The 17,277-nt window shown below is 41.0% G+C and overlaps 1 protein-coding gene across 9 annotated transcripts in view; it reads right to left on the bottom strand.

Annotated features, from left to right (window-relative positions):
* sobpa (sine oculis binding protein homolog (Drosophila) a) overlaps positions 1-17,277 on the bottom strand; it is a 356,343-nt gene that overhangs the window by 131,290 nt on the left and 207,776 nt on the right. For 7 of the 9 annotated variants that reach the window (XM_043687068.1, XM_043687067.1, XM_043687066.1 and 4 more), the window contains 2 exons: positions 16,450-16,601; positions 558-623 (listed from right to left, as the gene is read on the bottom strand). In XM_043687068.1, coding sequence (XP_043543003.1) covers positions 558-623; positions 16,450-16,601 — 218 coding nt within the window. The remainder of the gene's footprint in view (positions 1-557; positions 624-16,449; positions 16,602-17,277) is intronic. The other 2 variants (XM_043687069.1, XM_043687072.1) reach the window with 1 other exon arrangement.

Here is a 17,277-nt window from a genome sequence, read left to right as displayed (position 1 = left end):
GTTTGTAGACTGGACTTTGCAGCTATTAAATTGATTGCTGAAGCAAAGAGAGAAAATATTTTTGCCAATTACCTTTTGCTGTGTTCCATTCTCCTCCTGAAAAAAGTGGCACTTAAATCTCTGAAGCATTCCACAGGGGTGAGCCACATTCTGGTCACTGTTGGGTGTCCTGCCCCCATATGTCTGCCATCTCTTACCAACAGAGGTCACTGGGCAGTGAGACCCTGGCTGACTCTAATCTCACTGCAGCCCAGAACCTTGGCTGCAACTACCTCCGGCTCAGCTGAATACAGCTACGTTGATACAGGCCAGGGAGCAAGCGTCAAATTTTCATCAAGTTACATCCAGTTACAAATCACATAGTGCACTTGTTATCCCTCAGACTGGAGACAATCACTTGCACAAAGAAGCAGATATTTAATTTTAAGCAGAGGCTGATATGGCCTTGATTTAAGAACAATTTCTTTCACATTAATGACTAAGTTAATAAATGCTCAGTCACATTTTTAAAGACTTAAAACTATTTCTATATTATCAAAGTGATCATTGAATATCACCTGTTGAACACGATGAGATGCAGGACTACTTTCAAACGGCCAACCTTCCGCAGTAAATGGCATACTCTGGCCGCATCACATGAAATGATATAAATACAAGGTAAATATGTAGAAACTTTATCAAACGTTCACAAATACAACATTCACTTGTAACTATTAAAAATGAAGGAAAAACATTCCCAACATCACCAAATCACAGCTGACTTGGAGCCTATGTTTAACTTGGTCCTATGTTTAATGAGTGAAAGCTGAAAAAGCTGTCTATTCACATGCATGGAAAAGTACTTACACCAATTCATTTCCTCATTGTGAAAACTTGTAAACAAATTCTTGGCAAATTCAATATGGAGCATTTTTATTGCTGCAATTACATGTTGCATAGCACAGACAATCTGTAATAAAGGTTGCACCTCTTGATCTACACGTGTTTAGCTAATTGATTCTATTCACTACAACTCACACTACAGTCAGAGTTATAAAGGTACTAACATCTTAGGAGACCTGTGTGTAGTATGTTAAGTGTTCGTTTTCCTAACTCAGTGGTGAATCTAGTTCAACAGCCAAGGGCTTTTGGAATTCCACCAAAATGGGATACCACCAGCCTCTACAAAAGTCAATACTAACTCTTAAATATGGAAGTAAATGCAAGGACTGTGGTTTGTCTGTTTGTAATACTCTTGCATGCAACGTCTACTCAAAAGTATTTTGTTTTTAGTTTAAAACCTTGCTGTAAAACTGTCCATTTACCAACCCCCAACAGACACAATTGCTGCCTTGAAAGCAGGGATGGGGGAAATGGGGAATCAAAAGGGTTAAAAACGTTTTGGGTCTCTTCTGCTCATTTTAACTGATACTGATTTTTCAGGAGTTAAGAGAAATGCTAAAAATATCAACAACCAACTATTAAGAAAAGAACAAAAACAAGTACATGATTTGCACTATTCTGGCTTATGGTCAGCATGGGATTTTTGTATGCCATTTTAAAAGGTCTTTTTATTTTGTTATACTTTATCTCTCCAACTTTTCACCTTACACTCACTTCTAATAGGGAGATTGGGATAGGCTTAATCTATTGCAGTTACAGGAATTCTGGTAGCGTTATATTTAGGTGTATGTTGTGGTCTTACAGGTAATGTTCTGCGTCATTCTGTTTCAAGGCTGCTCAGTGGCCTGCAGAAAAACCAATAAAACCCTAATGCTGAAAACCAAGAGATCCATGCTGACAACCTGCAAACGTGTTGAATTCCGTAGGAAATGGGTTTCAGGCTGCATGCAAATTGCACGGTTATGCTGACAAGAAGTGGTTAGTGTGACAATGATAACAAATATATGCAATGTGCACAGTTACAGCCAGCAGCCCAATCCCAAGCACACAGGTATCTTAATTTTAATAATAACTGAGTACAAAGTACTGGCGTCTGACCTTTATCCAGGGTCATAAAAGTGGTGGAGGTCTTCATCAGTAATCAATGTTCACTGCACTGTTCACTTTTAAAAATAAAATCTGAAGTGATAAAAATGTTGGCAGCAAGAAGACAGCGCAACGCTCTGCTCAGTGAAGTTCCCAGTGCCTGGGAGAGGCAGTGGTATGGCGGTAATGTTGCTGGATTAGGAATCCAGATTCCTGGTCAATGCTCTGGGGACATGGGTCTGAATTCCACTGCAGCAGTGGGGTGAATTCAATAATGGGGGGGGGGGAAGGCTCAGAATTTAAAGCTAATGGCTATTGTTGTGAAAACTCACCTGGTTTTCTAATGCCATCCAGGGGAAGAAATCTGCTGTCCTTACCTGGTCTGGCCGACACACCTACAGCAATGCGGTTGTCTGGAAGCTACTCATTTCAAGGGCCAATTAGGGACAGACAATAAATACTGGCCTTGGCAAATACAAAAGGGTCAGGCTCAGAGATTGAAATAGCATTTGGGACACCGAGAACATGAGACAGAAACACACAAAGTGCCTTTTGCATACTTTAGTCCCAGGTGCTAATAAAAACACTAAAAAAAAGCTGTGTCTATTGACATAAAAGCGCATTATGCACTGCTTATATTTGTGTATTCAAATGGGTGCTGCAGTGAATGGGGAGCGGGAGCTGGGTGTGGGGATTGATTGGTGAATGTGCCTGTGAACGGGGCAAAGGGGCTGCTGTGAAGGGGAATTCCACTCCCATCCATGTTCCATTCCCCTCCGGCCCTCACTCCCACTCCATCCGTATCCCCATCAAAGAAAACCCCTCAATTTTGGAATTGAGCATAGTTACAAGTTGACACTGGATGCCAGCAAACACGGATAGTCTACATCTGACTTTCCCTGGTTATCCTCCAATTTCAGAACTTCCCACTTGTACGGGATAGGGCAGGAATTGAGTGCAAATGTGAGAGCAAGGAAGAAAGGACAGGATGCAAAGAGGGAAAGACATTGACAGGCAGGGAAAATGTCAGCGATGAAAGGAAAAGAGACATAAGCAGGCACATGAAGAGAGTAACCCGTACATTTCCAAGAAGATAGTGACACAGAGATAGAAAGCAGAATGGAAAGAAAGAAAAAGAACAACGTAGATCAAACACACAAATGCACTAAAGGTACATAAGCACAGCAAAAATGGAAAGTAGAAGACAAATGTTTGTGGTGGGGGGGGGGGGGTTCACAGTTTGGAAAGAGAGACAGACAACAAAAAGAGACACTAAAAGAGATAGACACACACACTGATAGAAGACAGACTGACAGACAACAGAGTTATTGTTACGATCATAGTCTTCAAAAAAAAGGAGAGAGAGTGAGAGAAATAATGTAACAAGTGACATCACTGGTTCACCAATGTCTTTAAGATGTAATGCTGCTCTTAGTATTGGATTAAGTAGTTGGATTTTAAAATGATCATCAATTAGCACTTCATAATATCATCCAATGTTCAGGTAGATATATCAGGGTAAGTGTTTGAAGTTTGAGCAGCTTTGGCTCAGGGTTTATGAGCTGGACACAATAACAGACACTGCAATCTATCTGGGATGGGGATGGTTACTTGGATTGTTTGAATATCTCGTAGGACATTGTGTTAGGATATGGCCAGTGATCACTAACATATATGTAAATATATAGGTTGGATCTCTCACTTGCAGAGAGCAGAGGACAGGAGTGTAGGAGTGTCAGCCTCTGCACTTGGGTCAATAGGTTTGAGGTTCCTGAAGTTTGCAGGCGGTGAAGGGTTGGGGGGGGGGGGGGGGGAGGGAGGGGGTGCGGAGCTGCTTTGGGATGGATAGGCTAAATGATTATGGAGCTGTGGTACAGGAAACCAGCCAAGCAGGGGGCTGACAAAGGGAATGTAATGGTAGTAGGGGCCAGCATAGTCGGGAAGTTTGAGACTGTTCTCTGGAGCAAGGAGTGAGAGTCCAGATGGTTGTGTGGTCTGCCTGTTGCCTGGTTTCAGAATATCTGCTCTGGGCTGGAGAGGAACTTGCAATGGGATGGGTTGGATCCAAATATCCTGGTCTATGTATGCACCAATAACATAGTTAGAATTAGGAAAGAGGTTCTGCATAGGTGAAAGTGAGGACTGCAGATGCTGGAGATCAGAGACAAGATTAGAATGGGGCTGGAAAAGCACAGCAGGTCAGCAGCATCTGAGGAGCAGGAAAATCAACATTTTGGGCAGGAGCCCTTCATCAGGTTCTGCATAGTCAGCAAGAAGAACTAGGCATCAAATTAAGAAGCAACACCTCAAAGGTAATAACGTTTGGATTATTACCTCAGCCTCATACAAATTGGCATTGGGTAAACAAGGTGAAAGAGATGAATGCATGACTGAAAGACAAATGAGGGAGAATGATGAGGGGTTCTAGTTGATGGGGCACTGGCACCAATACTGGGTAAAGCATGATCTGTACCAGTAGGACAGTCTCCGTACCTGGTCTGGTGTTCTTGTGAACCACGTAACTTGGGAAGTACAGGAGGTTTTAAACTTAAGAGTAGGGCAAGGGTCTACATTTGGAAAGTTGTGGTGAATCAAACAGGAATGCAACAGAGGAAGGAATTAATATGGAAAATAATAAACAGATCATAACTGGCAGTGACAAAGTATACATATCCATGAGTAGATCAGCAGATATGAAGAGAGATTACAAAAATAAAGGTCAAAACTTAAGGCATTTGAATCAAAACAGATAGTAGTGCAAATTGAGGTAAATAAATACAATGTAGTGGTCATCACTGACATATGGCTGCAGGATGACTTGGTTTGGGACCTGAATATTTAAGAGTATGTGACATTTAGGAAAGACAGGAATCTATAAAAGAGTGGATTAGTGGCTCTGTTAATTATAGATAATTTTGGCAAAAGAGAGGGATGATTGAAATTCGGGAAACAAGGATATAGAAACAGGCTGTGTAGAGATGGAGAACGAAACTGGAAAGAGGTCATCTGGGAGAATTATCTACAGTCCCTCTAACAGTAACTATATGGTAGGACAAAGTATCGAAGAGGAAATAATAGGACTTTGTCAAAAGGATCCAACGATTATCATGGGATATTTTAAGCCACATGCATAGTAGAAAACCAGATGGGGAAAAATGGTTTAGATGAGGAAGTCATTGAAAGTTCAAGACAATTTCATCAACCAGCATGTTATGGTAGCCACCAGAGCATAGGTTAGACTAGAACTGGTCTTAACCAATGAGGTGGGATTAATTACTGACCTCATAATCACAGTGCCCGCAGATGTCAGCAACCATTGCAAAGCTCTAGAATGCAAAGAGATCTGGGTGTCCACATGCATGAAATGCAGAAGGTTGGTATGCAGATACAGCCAGTAATCAGAAAGCCAATAGTTTCTTATGTTTGTTATAAGGGGGGGATTGAATGCAACTGTAGGGAGGTTATGCTTCAGTCATACAGGGTTATATTGGTGAGACCACATCTGGAGAAGTGTGTACAGTATTGGTGGCCATACTGACAGAAGGATGTTAACATGTTGGAAGCAGATTGGAGATGGTGTATTTGACTAACAGTTGGAATGAGGAAAGGCTAATAAACAGGCTATGCCGATACCCACTGGAGTTTAGAAGAGTAACTTAATTGAAAAATACAAGAAATTGAGGGGCTTGACCAGGTGGATGTTGAAATGATGTTTTCTCTTGTGTGAGAATCTAGAACTAGAGGCTAAAGTTTAAAAGCAAGGAGTGACCCATTTGTGACAGTGCCCCTAGAGGTGAGGATTTTTTTTTCTCTCTGATGGTTGGAGTATTTGATCTTCCTTAAAAGGCAGTGGTTGTAGAATCTTTAAATGTTTTTAAAGTAGAGGAAGATAGATTCTTGATTACTTGGGGGAATTAAGGATTATCGGGGCTTTGCAGGCATTTAGAGTTGAGGTTAAAATCTGATCAGCCGTGATCATATTGAATAGCAGAGCAGCTTTGAAGGGCTGAGTGGCCTACTCCTGTCTCTTTTTTTTATATGAAATCAGTAAAATAAAGAAGCCATCAACATTGCTCTTTTTAAAAATTTTGTCTTCATTTTAAACTCAATATTTATATGGAACAGAACTGAGCATTTGTTCTGAATGGGATTCCATACTATTTCAGCAAAAGGGATGGAAAATGACAAACAAGCATTTTTTTTTTAAGAGACAAAAACCTGAAAAGATGCTGGAATCCAAAGTAGGCAAGTAAGAAGCTGGAAGAACACAGCAAGCCAGGCAGCATCAGGAGATGGAGAAGTCGACATTTTGGGTGTAACTCTTCTTCAGGACTGAGGGTGGGTGTGGGGGGAGCTGCAAATAAAGGGGATGATGGGGGCAAGGTGTTGAGGTGGGGATAAGTGAAGACAGGAGAGGGTACAACCTGGTTGGTCAATGGGAAGAATGAACCCGGTTGGTGGCAGGGAGCAGAGAAAGGGAGGGGGAGGGGCTGGGATGGGAGGTTATTTGAAATTGGAGAACTCAATGTTGAGTCCTCCAGGTTGTGGGCTGCTCAGGCAGAAGATGAAGTGTTGTTCCTCCAATTTGCGGTTTGGTTTGTTGTGACAATGGAGGAGGCCAAGAATGGTCATGGTGGCAAGGGAGTGGGAACAGGAATTAAAATGGGCAGTGACTGGGAGGTCTGGTCAGTTCCTGTAAGCCTGGCTGCGATGCTCGGTGAGCCATTCCCTAATTTTACGTTTGGGCTCCCTGATGTAGAGAAGGCCACATCGGGAGCACCTGATGCAGCAAACTCCAAATAGACCCCATCACCAAGAACATCTTCTCCTCCCCACCCCTCTCTGCCTTTTGCAAGGATCATTCCCTTCGACAGTCCTTGGTTCCTGCCATCCACCACCAACTCCCCCGAACCCCCAGGCACCTTCCCCTGCAACTGGAAAAGATGCAAAACCTGTCGGTACACGACCCCCCCTTCACCTCCACCCAGGGCCCCAAACAGGTTCCTTCCAGGTGAGACAGAGGTTCACCTGCCTCTCCTCCAACCTAGTTTCCTGCATCAGGAGCTCCTGATGTGGTCTTTTTTACATTGGGGAGACTAACGTAAACTTAGGGAACAGTTCACCGAGCATCGCAGCCAGGCTTGTTGGGGCCACCCTGACCTCCCAGTCACTGCCCATTTTAATTTCCATTCCCACTCCCTCTCTGACATGACCATCCTTGGCCTCCTCCATTGCCACAACAAACCAAACCACAAATTGGAGGAACCATACCCTCATCTTCTGCCTGGACACCCTACATCCCACAGAACTCAACACCGAGTTATCCAATTTCAAATAACCTCCCTTCCCTTCCCTTCCCTTCCCTTCCCCGCCCCTCCTCCTCCTCCTCCACCTCCATTCCACACCTCCCTGCCATCTACTGGATTCATTCCTCCCACTGACCAACCAGGTCGTACCCTCTACCTGTGTTCACCTATCCCCAGCTCACCACCCTGCCCCCGCCACCCCCTTTATCTGCAGTTCCCCCCACATCCACCCCCAGTCCTGAAGAAGGGTTAAGGGTTACACCCAAAAGGTCGACTTCACCATCTGCTGATGCTGCTTGCCTTGCTGGATTCTTCCAGCTCCATGACTGTTTTTTTAAACAGAGGAAACTCTAGTGATTTCCTCAAGTAGTTAACCTTCGATAGTTATGAACCACAGTCCTGCAGACCTGAACAACATGAATGAGGTGAACTTTGATTCATGTGTGATATTTAACTGAACTGCTGAGCTAACCTGAATTAAATAGTCAATCTAAACATTCTGTAACCAACACTGAAAAGCTCCAAATCTTAGTTATGATCCAACTTGATAGTTCAAACTTAAAATGTAAGATCTCTGTTGCTGGATTTCAAGGTCAACAGCAACATGCCGGAGAGGAAACAGAGACCTTCTCTTTAACTCTTTGAGGACTGCAGTAGCATTTCTGCACCAATGCAAACAATCAAGAGGAAAAAAGTACTCAAGGTTGCAATAACTCGGATTAAGAAAACATTCTACAAGTTGCGAACATTTTTCCAATTCACTACATTCAAAATTTACGGAAATTTGTTTTGGTGGGGAGCAGGATGCTGTAAAACACAAAAGCTAATTGGATTTTGTAAACTGCAAAGGATACTCAGTACTCAAAGGGTTAAAATTTGCAGAGAAGATGCAGTCATCTGTGGAAGTACATTTCAACCAAGAGAATTTGTTAACAGTTATAACAACAGTATGGCAAATTATCAGCCTTTAATTGTTGATTTTCCTTTCCAGTAATGACAGATGTTCATAACTAAAACTGCTGAGCCCTAACCAATACAAGTCAGACTAACATTCTGTTTTCATTAGGATCAACTCTTAGAATCCTGTGAGTCCACTTGTTCAGTCAGGATCAGGTTCTCTGACTGATGATAAGTTTACTCATTGCCCTGTTCTGACATGGCCACGTGAACCTTCAAATATTGCACTTCCTTTTGCTTAAATTTCTCCAGGTTATTTTCCACCTGATTAATATCCAACATCTTTTCCCCACATGCTATTCCCACCTCCAGATCAGGGGAAGACACAAATAAGACATTAAAGTATGTAGTTTTTGAAAATAAAGTAATTTAAAATGCTGACAAGATAAAGTTAATCAAAACAAGAAGACAGAAAGTTGAAGACAGAAAGTCATGCTCAAACTGTACAGTCCTTCAGTCAACCTACACCCTGAGCACTATGTCAAATATAGAGGTAAATGACACAAAGTGACTACAGCTGAAAATGTGTTGCTGGAAAAGCGCAGCAAGTCAGGCAGCATCCAGGGAACAGGAGAATCGACGTTTCGGGCATAAGCCCTTCTTCAGGAGGGCTTATGCCCGAAACGTCGATTCTCCTGTTCCCTGGATGCTGCCTGACCTGCTGCGCTTTTCCAGCAACACATTTTCAGCTCTGTTCTCCAGCATCTGCAGACCTCACTTTCTCCACAAAGTGACTGCATCCAAACATCAGAGGTGGCTCAGAAAAGGCTCACAAGGCTGATCCTAGGTATTAAAAACTGAGTTGTCAGAAGAGGGAAAGGTATTAAATGATATAAAATAGCATATACATAGAAAAGGTAGATCATTAAACTAAATTACAAAAGTGAATATTGGTGAAAAAGAAACATACTCTCGAAGCATTTTATCTTACAATTATCAAAACAGAACTGCAAGAACACCAAATTTTAGAAGGAAACTACAATTTATTCTGCATGAGAAGAGAGTAGAGGCTGATTGGCATGTGGACCCTGATTGGTGGAGGCATTGCCATAGAGAATGCTTGAATTGTGAAAATAGAGCAGGGGACACAGATTCAAAGTTATTAAAGCCCACCTTTGGACTGATGTTAGGAAGTTTGATTTTACACAGAGCAATCAGTACATTCAATGGAATTTTCAAGGAAAGCAGTAGAGGGAAAAGTGAAAAATTATTTAAGAAACAATTGAAATTGAAGATAAGTCAAGGTAACTCTTCCTCATTCATTTTCATTTGTGAAAGCAAAATTAAAATTTTTTCCCTTAAATATTACCTGTAAAGCGTCTATCTAATTTTGTATTAAGTTTTGTAATAACCCTAATAGCAGTCCTGATACGTGAATAATCTTATTATAAGAACAGTGTGGCATATTTCAACATGAAATCCAAAGATGTGTAGGTTAGGTGAATTGGTCATGCTAAACTGCCCATAGTCGGGGGTAAATATGGGGAATAGGTCTGGGTGAGTTACTCTTCAGAGGGTCGGTATGGATTTGTTGGGCCAAAGGGCCTATTTCCAAACTGTAGGGAATCTAATTCTAATCTCAGAGTGAGAGTTTAGATCTTAATAAACTCAGGAAACTTGGAAAATTATTATTCCCCTGGGCACGTTAATTGGTTAAGAGCAACAAGTAATCTGAATGCTATTACCTTGTTTTTAAGAACATTAACAGAAATAACTGCTGGTGTCCCGTGCCCAAGTTACCCTTTACTTACATGTGGAAAGTACATGAGCTCTGACCAGCAACTCAGGACCAGTCCCTAGACTGAGAAGACCTTCTGAATCTCCTCGTTATATCTGTCAGACAGAGCACCCTGATTGGCCCAGGTGAAAAACCCCAATCAGGGATCTCATAGTCGTTCCAAATCACTACACCCCCACCCCCGATCCCTCCCCAAACATCCAGGGATATACGCCCGTTCTCTCTGTTGTAGCTTCTCCTGGGATGTTTTCACCTCAGGCCAGGTTCCTCTGACTCTGGCAGAGACACGGGCAGCGTGTACTGGACCGTAACCCGTCTCCTGTGCCTAGAGCATTCCAGGAGAGTTTCCTCCTCTTCTTCATGAGGTAACAGTATCGAGGCTGCAGCCATCTCGAACTCTCAGGTTTCTTCGTTGCTAAACAGAGGGGGAAAGAGTCCCTGGTTTCTGACAGGCCTTTCCTGCTATTGTGAGGGCCAGGAATGTTTTGCTCCTGTCCCATTTGCTAGGTAATTGCTTTCAGGTAATCCACATGTTTGTTCAGAACCACCTCACCTACCTGAACTTTGCATGTCCTGACCTCGTGTTGATCTCGCATTGTACCCATGCTGGGCCATTTCCATGCTTGACACCAGATTTAGTCCACTGAAGTAAACTGTCTCTCTCATGTAGAGGAGGCATGAAGCAAAGCATACCAGGCCCCTCAGAACATTCAGAAAGGCTGTCAGAAACTTCAGGTTATCCCCCTCCGTCAAGTGTTGTAGAAACCTCAAAATCCAAGATGGATGCAGCTTTGATACTGTTACCACCTGAAGAGGAGGAGGAAATCCTCCTTAGACACTCTGGGTGCAAGAGACGGACTATGGTCTGGTACATGCTGCCTGTGTCATTCTTTATTTATGTGTGTATGGTACGTTGTCTCTGACCAGCTCAGATTGAGTCCCTAGAACGAGGAGATGCTCTGAATTTCCTGTTTACATCTGTCAGCCAGGGCTCCAAATCAAGGATCTCATTGTCAATGAAATCCAACTGACCTTGGTTTCAAACACTGTATCAATTTACTTGCAAACATCCTGCTTTAAATCAAAATCAAAAGTTTTATTCTTTCCAAAAAAAAATGAGCTATGGAATTTTGCAAAAAAGATCCACCTTTGAGGAAAGTATTAGTAATTTGGATCATGTATATCATTACATCGACTGACTGTAATCTAGGTAGTCCTCTGACTCCAAAATCAGAAGACAATAAGAATTGTATTAAACAACAGTATATCAGATGGAACTGAAAACTACCGCTTACATTGTCTCCCTTACTTCCCACTGATATCAAAAGGATGTGATCCCTGATCCATTTTGCTCCACTGATTCTAATATCTCCAGTGGGACCATTCAAAGACATGAAAAAGAAATTAAACATTAAACAATTATAAAATAAATGAGACAATATAATCTTTGCAAAGGGACTTAAAGTTTAAAGTTCTAACGTTGCAGGCTGATTTTTGACAGGGTGATTTCTTTCATCTCGCAGTCAGATTTTTAAATAACACAGAGAGAAAAAAAACAGACTTGAAAATCAAGGGAATCCTAAGAAATCAATTGGGCAAAGTTAAGGAATGACAATTTCACAATACATTTCCCCTCCTGAAATCCAAACTCCCCCAGCCAACGAAGATGAGGAGTTTGGTGATGAAATGGGGAACAATTCCTTGGTGCAGGCTTCTGCTTCTGCTACCCCCAAGTGCACAGAGGTTAAATGGGAATAGTTAGAAAATAAACTGGAAGCTCAACATGGTGTTAGGTCAAGTGGTGTTCAATCTTCCCTCCTTCTATTTGCTGTGTTTTGTTCCTCTCCCACTGAGAGCAGAAGTATCTGTTTGATCCACATACTTGTGTGCATGTGTAAACCCAGCTTGTTTTACACCCTGATGCTTCCATTAATGCACCATACTAAACATTTGTGAAACCTTTTCTATTGAACTTCAAGAAACAATGCAATCAGCTGAAGAAATCTTGGTGTGGATACTTAATAACGGCCTGATTTCAAGAAATGCAGATTCGTTGATTGGATTTCCTTTTCTACCATTTCTAAATAACTTATTAATATTGTATTTTAGCTGACAAAACTGGTTATAGTTATAATACAGCTGCTTTTCCACAGTGAGTTTGATAAGTGCAGTCTGTGAACCTCTATCTGGATGTAAGTGGGATATTGGTTATAATTCTCCAAAGTTGGGCCATCCATACCGTACTCTGCTTAGGCAGAAGCTGAAGAGAGCTCACAACTGTGGTTACAGAATGCTCACCAGGCTCTTGAAGAGAAAAAACCTGAAAGGTGTCTTGCTGGAAAAGTACTATTCTCAAGAACAAATCAATGACTGGCTGTAGCTGTGGCTGAAACAGCGAGAGACAAAGAGAAACCAAGTTTCCTGTCTGCATGGGTGCACACCAGCGATGGTCTCCTTAGCTCTCAAACCAGAATGTGTTTAGCATTTCCATAAGAATTAAACGGCAGCAGGTATTTTCTTATAAACTTGTCAAAAATAAAACAAGATAGCAGATGCTAGAGTCATTTTAATTAATTAAAATCATGTGACTAATTGGTCTCTGCTAGTAACTGCTTCCTTAACACTAATGGGCAGCTGTGTTAAATGAAGCTCAGAGGATGCACATACAAGCCTAGGATGCTAACAGCTGTGCTCAGCCCATACCTACCGACAGTACATATAGGTACTATAGAACAGGAAAGTGAGGCAGTTTCAGACACTGACTATGAAGGGAATCTTCAAAATCCTGTTGTAACAAAAATATCCACCAGCCTGCACATCAGCTAAAGACCACTTAGTTTCATTTGTTTTTGCTGCTAATGTCAGCATTAAACTGATTGACCACAAAAGTCACATCCGTCAACACAAATTCAACAGCTTCAATATTCTTAGTAATCCGATCCTGGGTGTGTGTGTGTTCTTTTTTAAGTGGCACAACTACACTCAATATTAATGCTTACACAGACTTGGATAAATAATGTGTTGAGTATTCTCCAGCTAAGCAAGATTGAGAGTTACAAATCATGAGGTAAACAAGACATTCACCAACCCTTCCTTTTTTACTTATCCTCTTCCATTATTACTTCCCATTGACATCAATAGGATGTGATCCCTGATCTGAATGGTCCCACTGGAACTATTAGAAGACATGAAAGAGAAGTGAAACTACACATTGTGTTGTTTCAGGTTATATTAAATATGAAGCTGTATCATTCATAATGAAGCTTTTTTACTTGGAGCTGCACAGAGGGTTGGAGAGATGAGCAGGTTCAAGCAAACACGAACGAAAGTTTGTGATCCAGCAAAGAGTCACATTTGACCTGTGTATCCAGTACCATCCTGTTTTCCTGTTATTTCCCCACTTCGTTTAGAAATTTTTGCTTCTCAAGCAAATTCCATTCCCTTCCATGTCATCTAATGTGTCCAGTGATATTGTTGCTGTAATTTTCAATGTACTGAATGTTCCCATGGTTTAGGTATGCTGATCAATGGTTAAATTTAATGTACCTCACCTCCTAAGTTTGCAGGCTACATATCATTGAAGTTCCAAACAGTGAAAAAGATACAGATTTATGTCCTAGGAAGCTACTTCCTACGTTAGATTCCAAGTGATCCTTGATATCAACTTTACTAAAAGAAAGAAAATCTGAGGGCACAAAAAATTACATTTTGTATCTAGTCTCCCTCAGCTGTCAGTACAATGGAATGAAATATCAGAAAAGGAAGCCATTCAATCTTTTGTGCCTTTGTCAACTGTAAGAAAGAGCTATCTAATATGTCCCTTGCTCAGAACAGAAGGGTCACTGTACTCGAAATATTAACTCTGCTTCTCTCACTATAGATTTACCAGACCAGCTGAGTTTCACCAGCTATTTTTGTGTTTCAGATTTCCAGCATCTGCAGTTCTTTATTTTTATCTAATTAGTTCCATCACGCCTGCCCTTTCCTCGTTGCCCTGCAACTCAATCAGCCCCTGAAAAGCACACAACCTGTTGAATTAACAATAGTGTTTACAGCGCAGTGTGGCAAAAGCAGAAACTCCACTGAACATGTTATTTTAAAAAACTAGGTGTGTGTAAGTCAACAGTTCCTGCTGTGTTGCCCACACAGTCTGGTCTGCTCTCAGACACAGTTTCCTCTTTTAGAATGCGAACATTCAAAACATAAGAATCTGACAAAAGATTTGCAATGCTGGGAAGCAATGACTCGTCTCATGACTGTGACAGCAAATATATTTTTCAAGCAACCAATATTAAAAAAAAACTAAGACAACTGAAATCATAAAAATTCAGTTTAAATGGAATTGGGTGGCTCACTTAATCCAAGACAAAGCCAAGTGCTGCTAAGTCAGAATTCCATAAGCTGACTGGAGTTGAGAAAACAGTTGTTAGCTGTTAGGAGGTAATCCTAATTTACTGCTAAATCAGTAATATATTTCCAAAGTCATTTTGAAAAGACTTCCATGAATGAAGATTCTTTTGAAGTTCAGAGAAATAAAGGCATCTTCTCTCACATGGTTTTCTTTAAAATAATCATTTTCAGCCTGATTGCACTTGGTACTGTGATATACTAACAAGAAAAATGTGTATGCCAACTGTGCCACTACAGGTATTTATAAACACTCTGAAAAAGCACTGTACTTCACTGCTATCACTCCTCATTCAACGAAAGTATCAGTTTGCAAAGAAAGTGCCCCAAAACTGACACGGTTACAGACCATCTCACACTTTTTACCAAGACAACTTCCATTCTTTAAAGCAATTTACAAGCAATGAAATCAGCAAGGTACAGGGCATGCATTGAAGAAAAAAAACATTTGCATGATAATGCTGCATCATTATTTCAAAGAACTATATTTTCCAATTCAGCAGTGAACAGTGAACAGTGAACAAGCCACAGAACAAATGGTGCACACTTCCATCACAGGCACTGAAAGATATATGAGAGCAAAGGAGTTATGGTACTACTGCAAATCTAGACAAATACCTTTCAGCAAGTTGCTGGCAAACTTTCCAAGTGAAAAGTAAAAAGCCCCCCTCTTTCCTGGTTGTTACAACAAGCCTCTGAAAGCATCCATAACCCACAGCCAACAAGAGTTCATGAATCTACATTGTCTAGCTAAATCAAAACTTGGTGCATTAAGTTTAACAGGATGCAGTTCACTGTCATAGCAATCTGATGTTTAAAGGCAAAAATCATAATCACATTTAGTTTTGTTTCTGCAATGTTGGAATTTTGGGCCTGCCTATTTAGTTACTGAACCAAATAGGTGCTCATTGATGGTCAAGGAAAAGTCAATGTGAACCTGTTTTAAGCCAACAATTGAGACAGAGTGGTGAAATCAGAATTAACTTGCGAGCATTTTGAATACATTCGTATTTATCACTGTGTCTGTTGTTTTTGTGAGATTGCACTAATGTCACACATTTAGTTGAGTGATTCACAGTTATTGACTTCTGGAAATCCTCATGAGCTGGATTAAATATTAAAATTAATAACCCACTTAAAGCAACCCCTCCACTGTACATCAATCTTTTGAAATAAACAGCACTTTCTCCCCTCTCTTTGCTTAATTATGTTTCACATGTAGGTGACACCAATATTTCCACACAGACCTTTTATACAAACATGAAGGACAGTTTCATTTCTTGAAACTAGCTCTTTCAGCAGGAACGTTTAGACAGATACTGATGAACACAAGATTGATGCAATGGTGCTCATCAGACTACTACTGTGAATTCATGAATCAACATTTAACTCCTTTGAGCAATGAGTATCCTTTACAATTTCCCAAAAAAAGGTGCATGTAACACAAATAATCACAACATGATTGCCTGTCAAATTCCAATCCTAAATTCAGCAGAACTTCAGCAATGTATGGAAACATAAAACAGTCTTTAATTCATAGCACCAATTCATCTACAGTGAAACAGCAGACAGTTTGCAAGTCGAAGTACTCAGCAGCTTTACTTCGAGTGAAAGGGAATGGCAATGCAAGCACAGGATTTGCTTTCTAAACTGCCTGATGGATATTTTTCTCCCCATCTTGAACTAAGCTTTCCCAGGTACCCCTAAGAAGGGGTATTGGGGTGGGTGGGAGGGGAAGCAGGATGGGTAAAGTTGATGCTGTCCACCTTTGCCTTTCCAGACCAGCTCCTTTAAACCTTCAAGACCAGAGCAGAGTGCTTGTTAAACAGCAAGCACCACCAGTGGAACAGGAGAGCAGAAGAAATCACACAAAACATGAAAATCAAAACACAAAATCTAGTGCAGAATTACTGTTGCAGTCCTCAAAGGGTTGATTCTGATGGCAATGAATCCCTCTTTGCACTCCCCTCCCCATGTAAACAACTTGTACCGATGGGCTCGGAATTGCCCAAGAACAACGTGAAGTGAATATCAATTGTTGGGAGAAGCTCTCTTCTCAGGTTTACTTCTTACCTTGTTACGCTTGAAATAAGCCCGTCTGCAAGCTGCAAAACACTTTTCACTGCAGAAACATTTCACCTCGCTCCCCATGCTGAGGGAATAACGCTTAATTCCCAGCTTCTGGCACCAAGCACAAACTATTTGCACATTTATCATTTCATCATCTGAAACACAAAAAAGAAGCATGCAAAACATCATGAGGAAAAGTATCATCACTGTGGGGCGACTAGTCCAATGCAACTCATTCCATTCCTGCCGCAGCACCCTGCATCATCTCCTGAATCAGAATACATAGATTGTAACCTCTCCAATCCAGAAGGCTATTATTTGGAAACATCAGTTGTCCAGATTTTTTGTTGCGCACACACAAGCATCTTACTGCAGAATATTAGTAGAATACTTTGCGAGTGACAATATTTTCATCAGTAAAACTTTGCTTATTACTGCCTTTTGCATTGTTATTAATGTTTTATTACTGTTGTATACTTCCGGTAAATATTTATACTTATGCAATTTCATTGTTGGAACACTTGTGATTGAATACACGAACATGATTCTATAGTCCATAAAATTATGAAATTGGGAAATGACTGTCACACCATTCTGGATTGGAGAGGGTTAAACTGTGCAGGTTTTTAAAAGCAGTTTTGATGTAAGTAATGGGTTCCTACACAAATTCTAGAACCCAGTTATTCTGAAATTCAGGGAAGAACAGAACTGTTTGGCTTTAACTCAATGACCCATGAGAATGGCGCAAAGTAGAATTTCAAATTATATCCCGCAATAATCATTCATAAACTCCTCTTTACAGCATTAAAACAGCATCATTTCATAGTCTGT

The sequence above is a fragment of the Chiloscyllium plagiosum genome, chromosome 3 (assembly GCF_004010195.1).
Source record: "Chiloscyllium plagiosum isolate BGI_BamShark_2017 chromosome 3, ASM401019v2, whole genome shotgun sequence".
Classification (NCBI taxonomy): domain Eukaryota; kingdom Metazoa; phylum Chordata; class Chondrichthyes; order Orectolobiformes; family Hemiscylliidae; genus Chiloscyllium; species Chiloscyllium plagiosum.
This window is presented reverse-complemented; position numbering and strand designations above follow the sequence as displayed.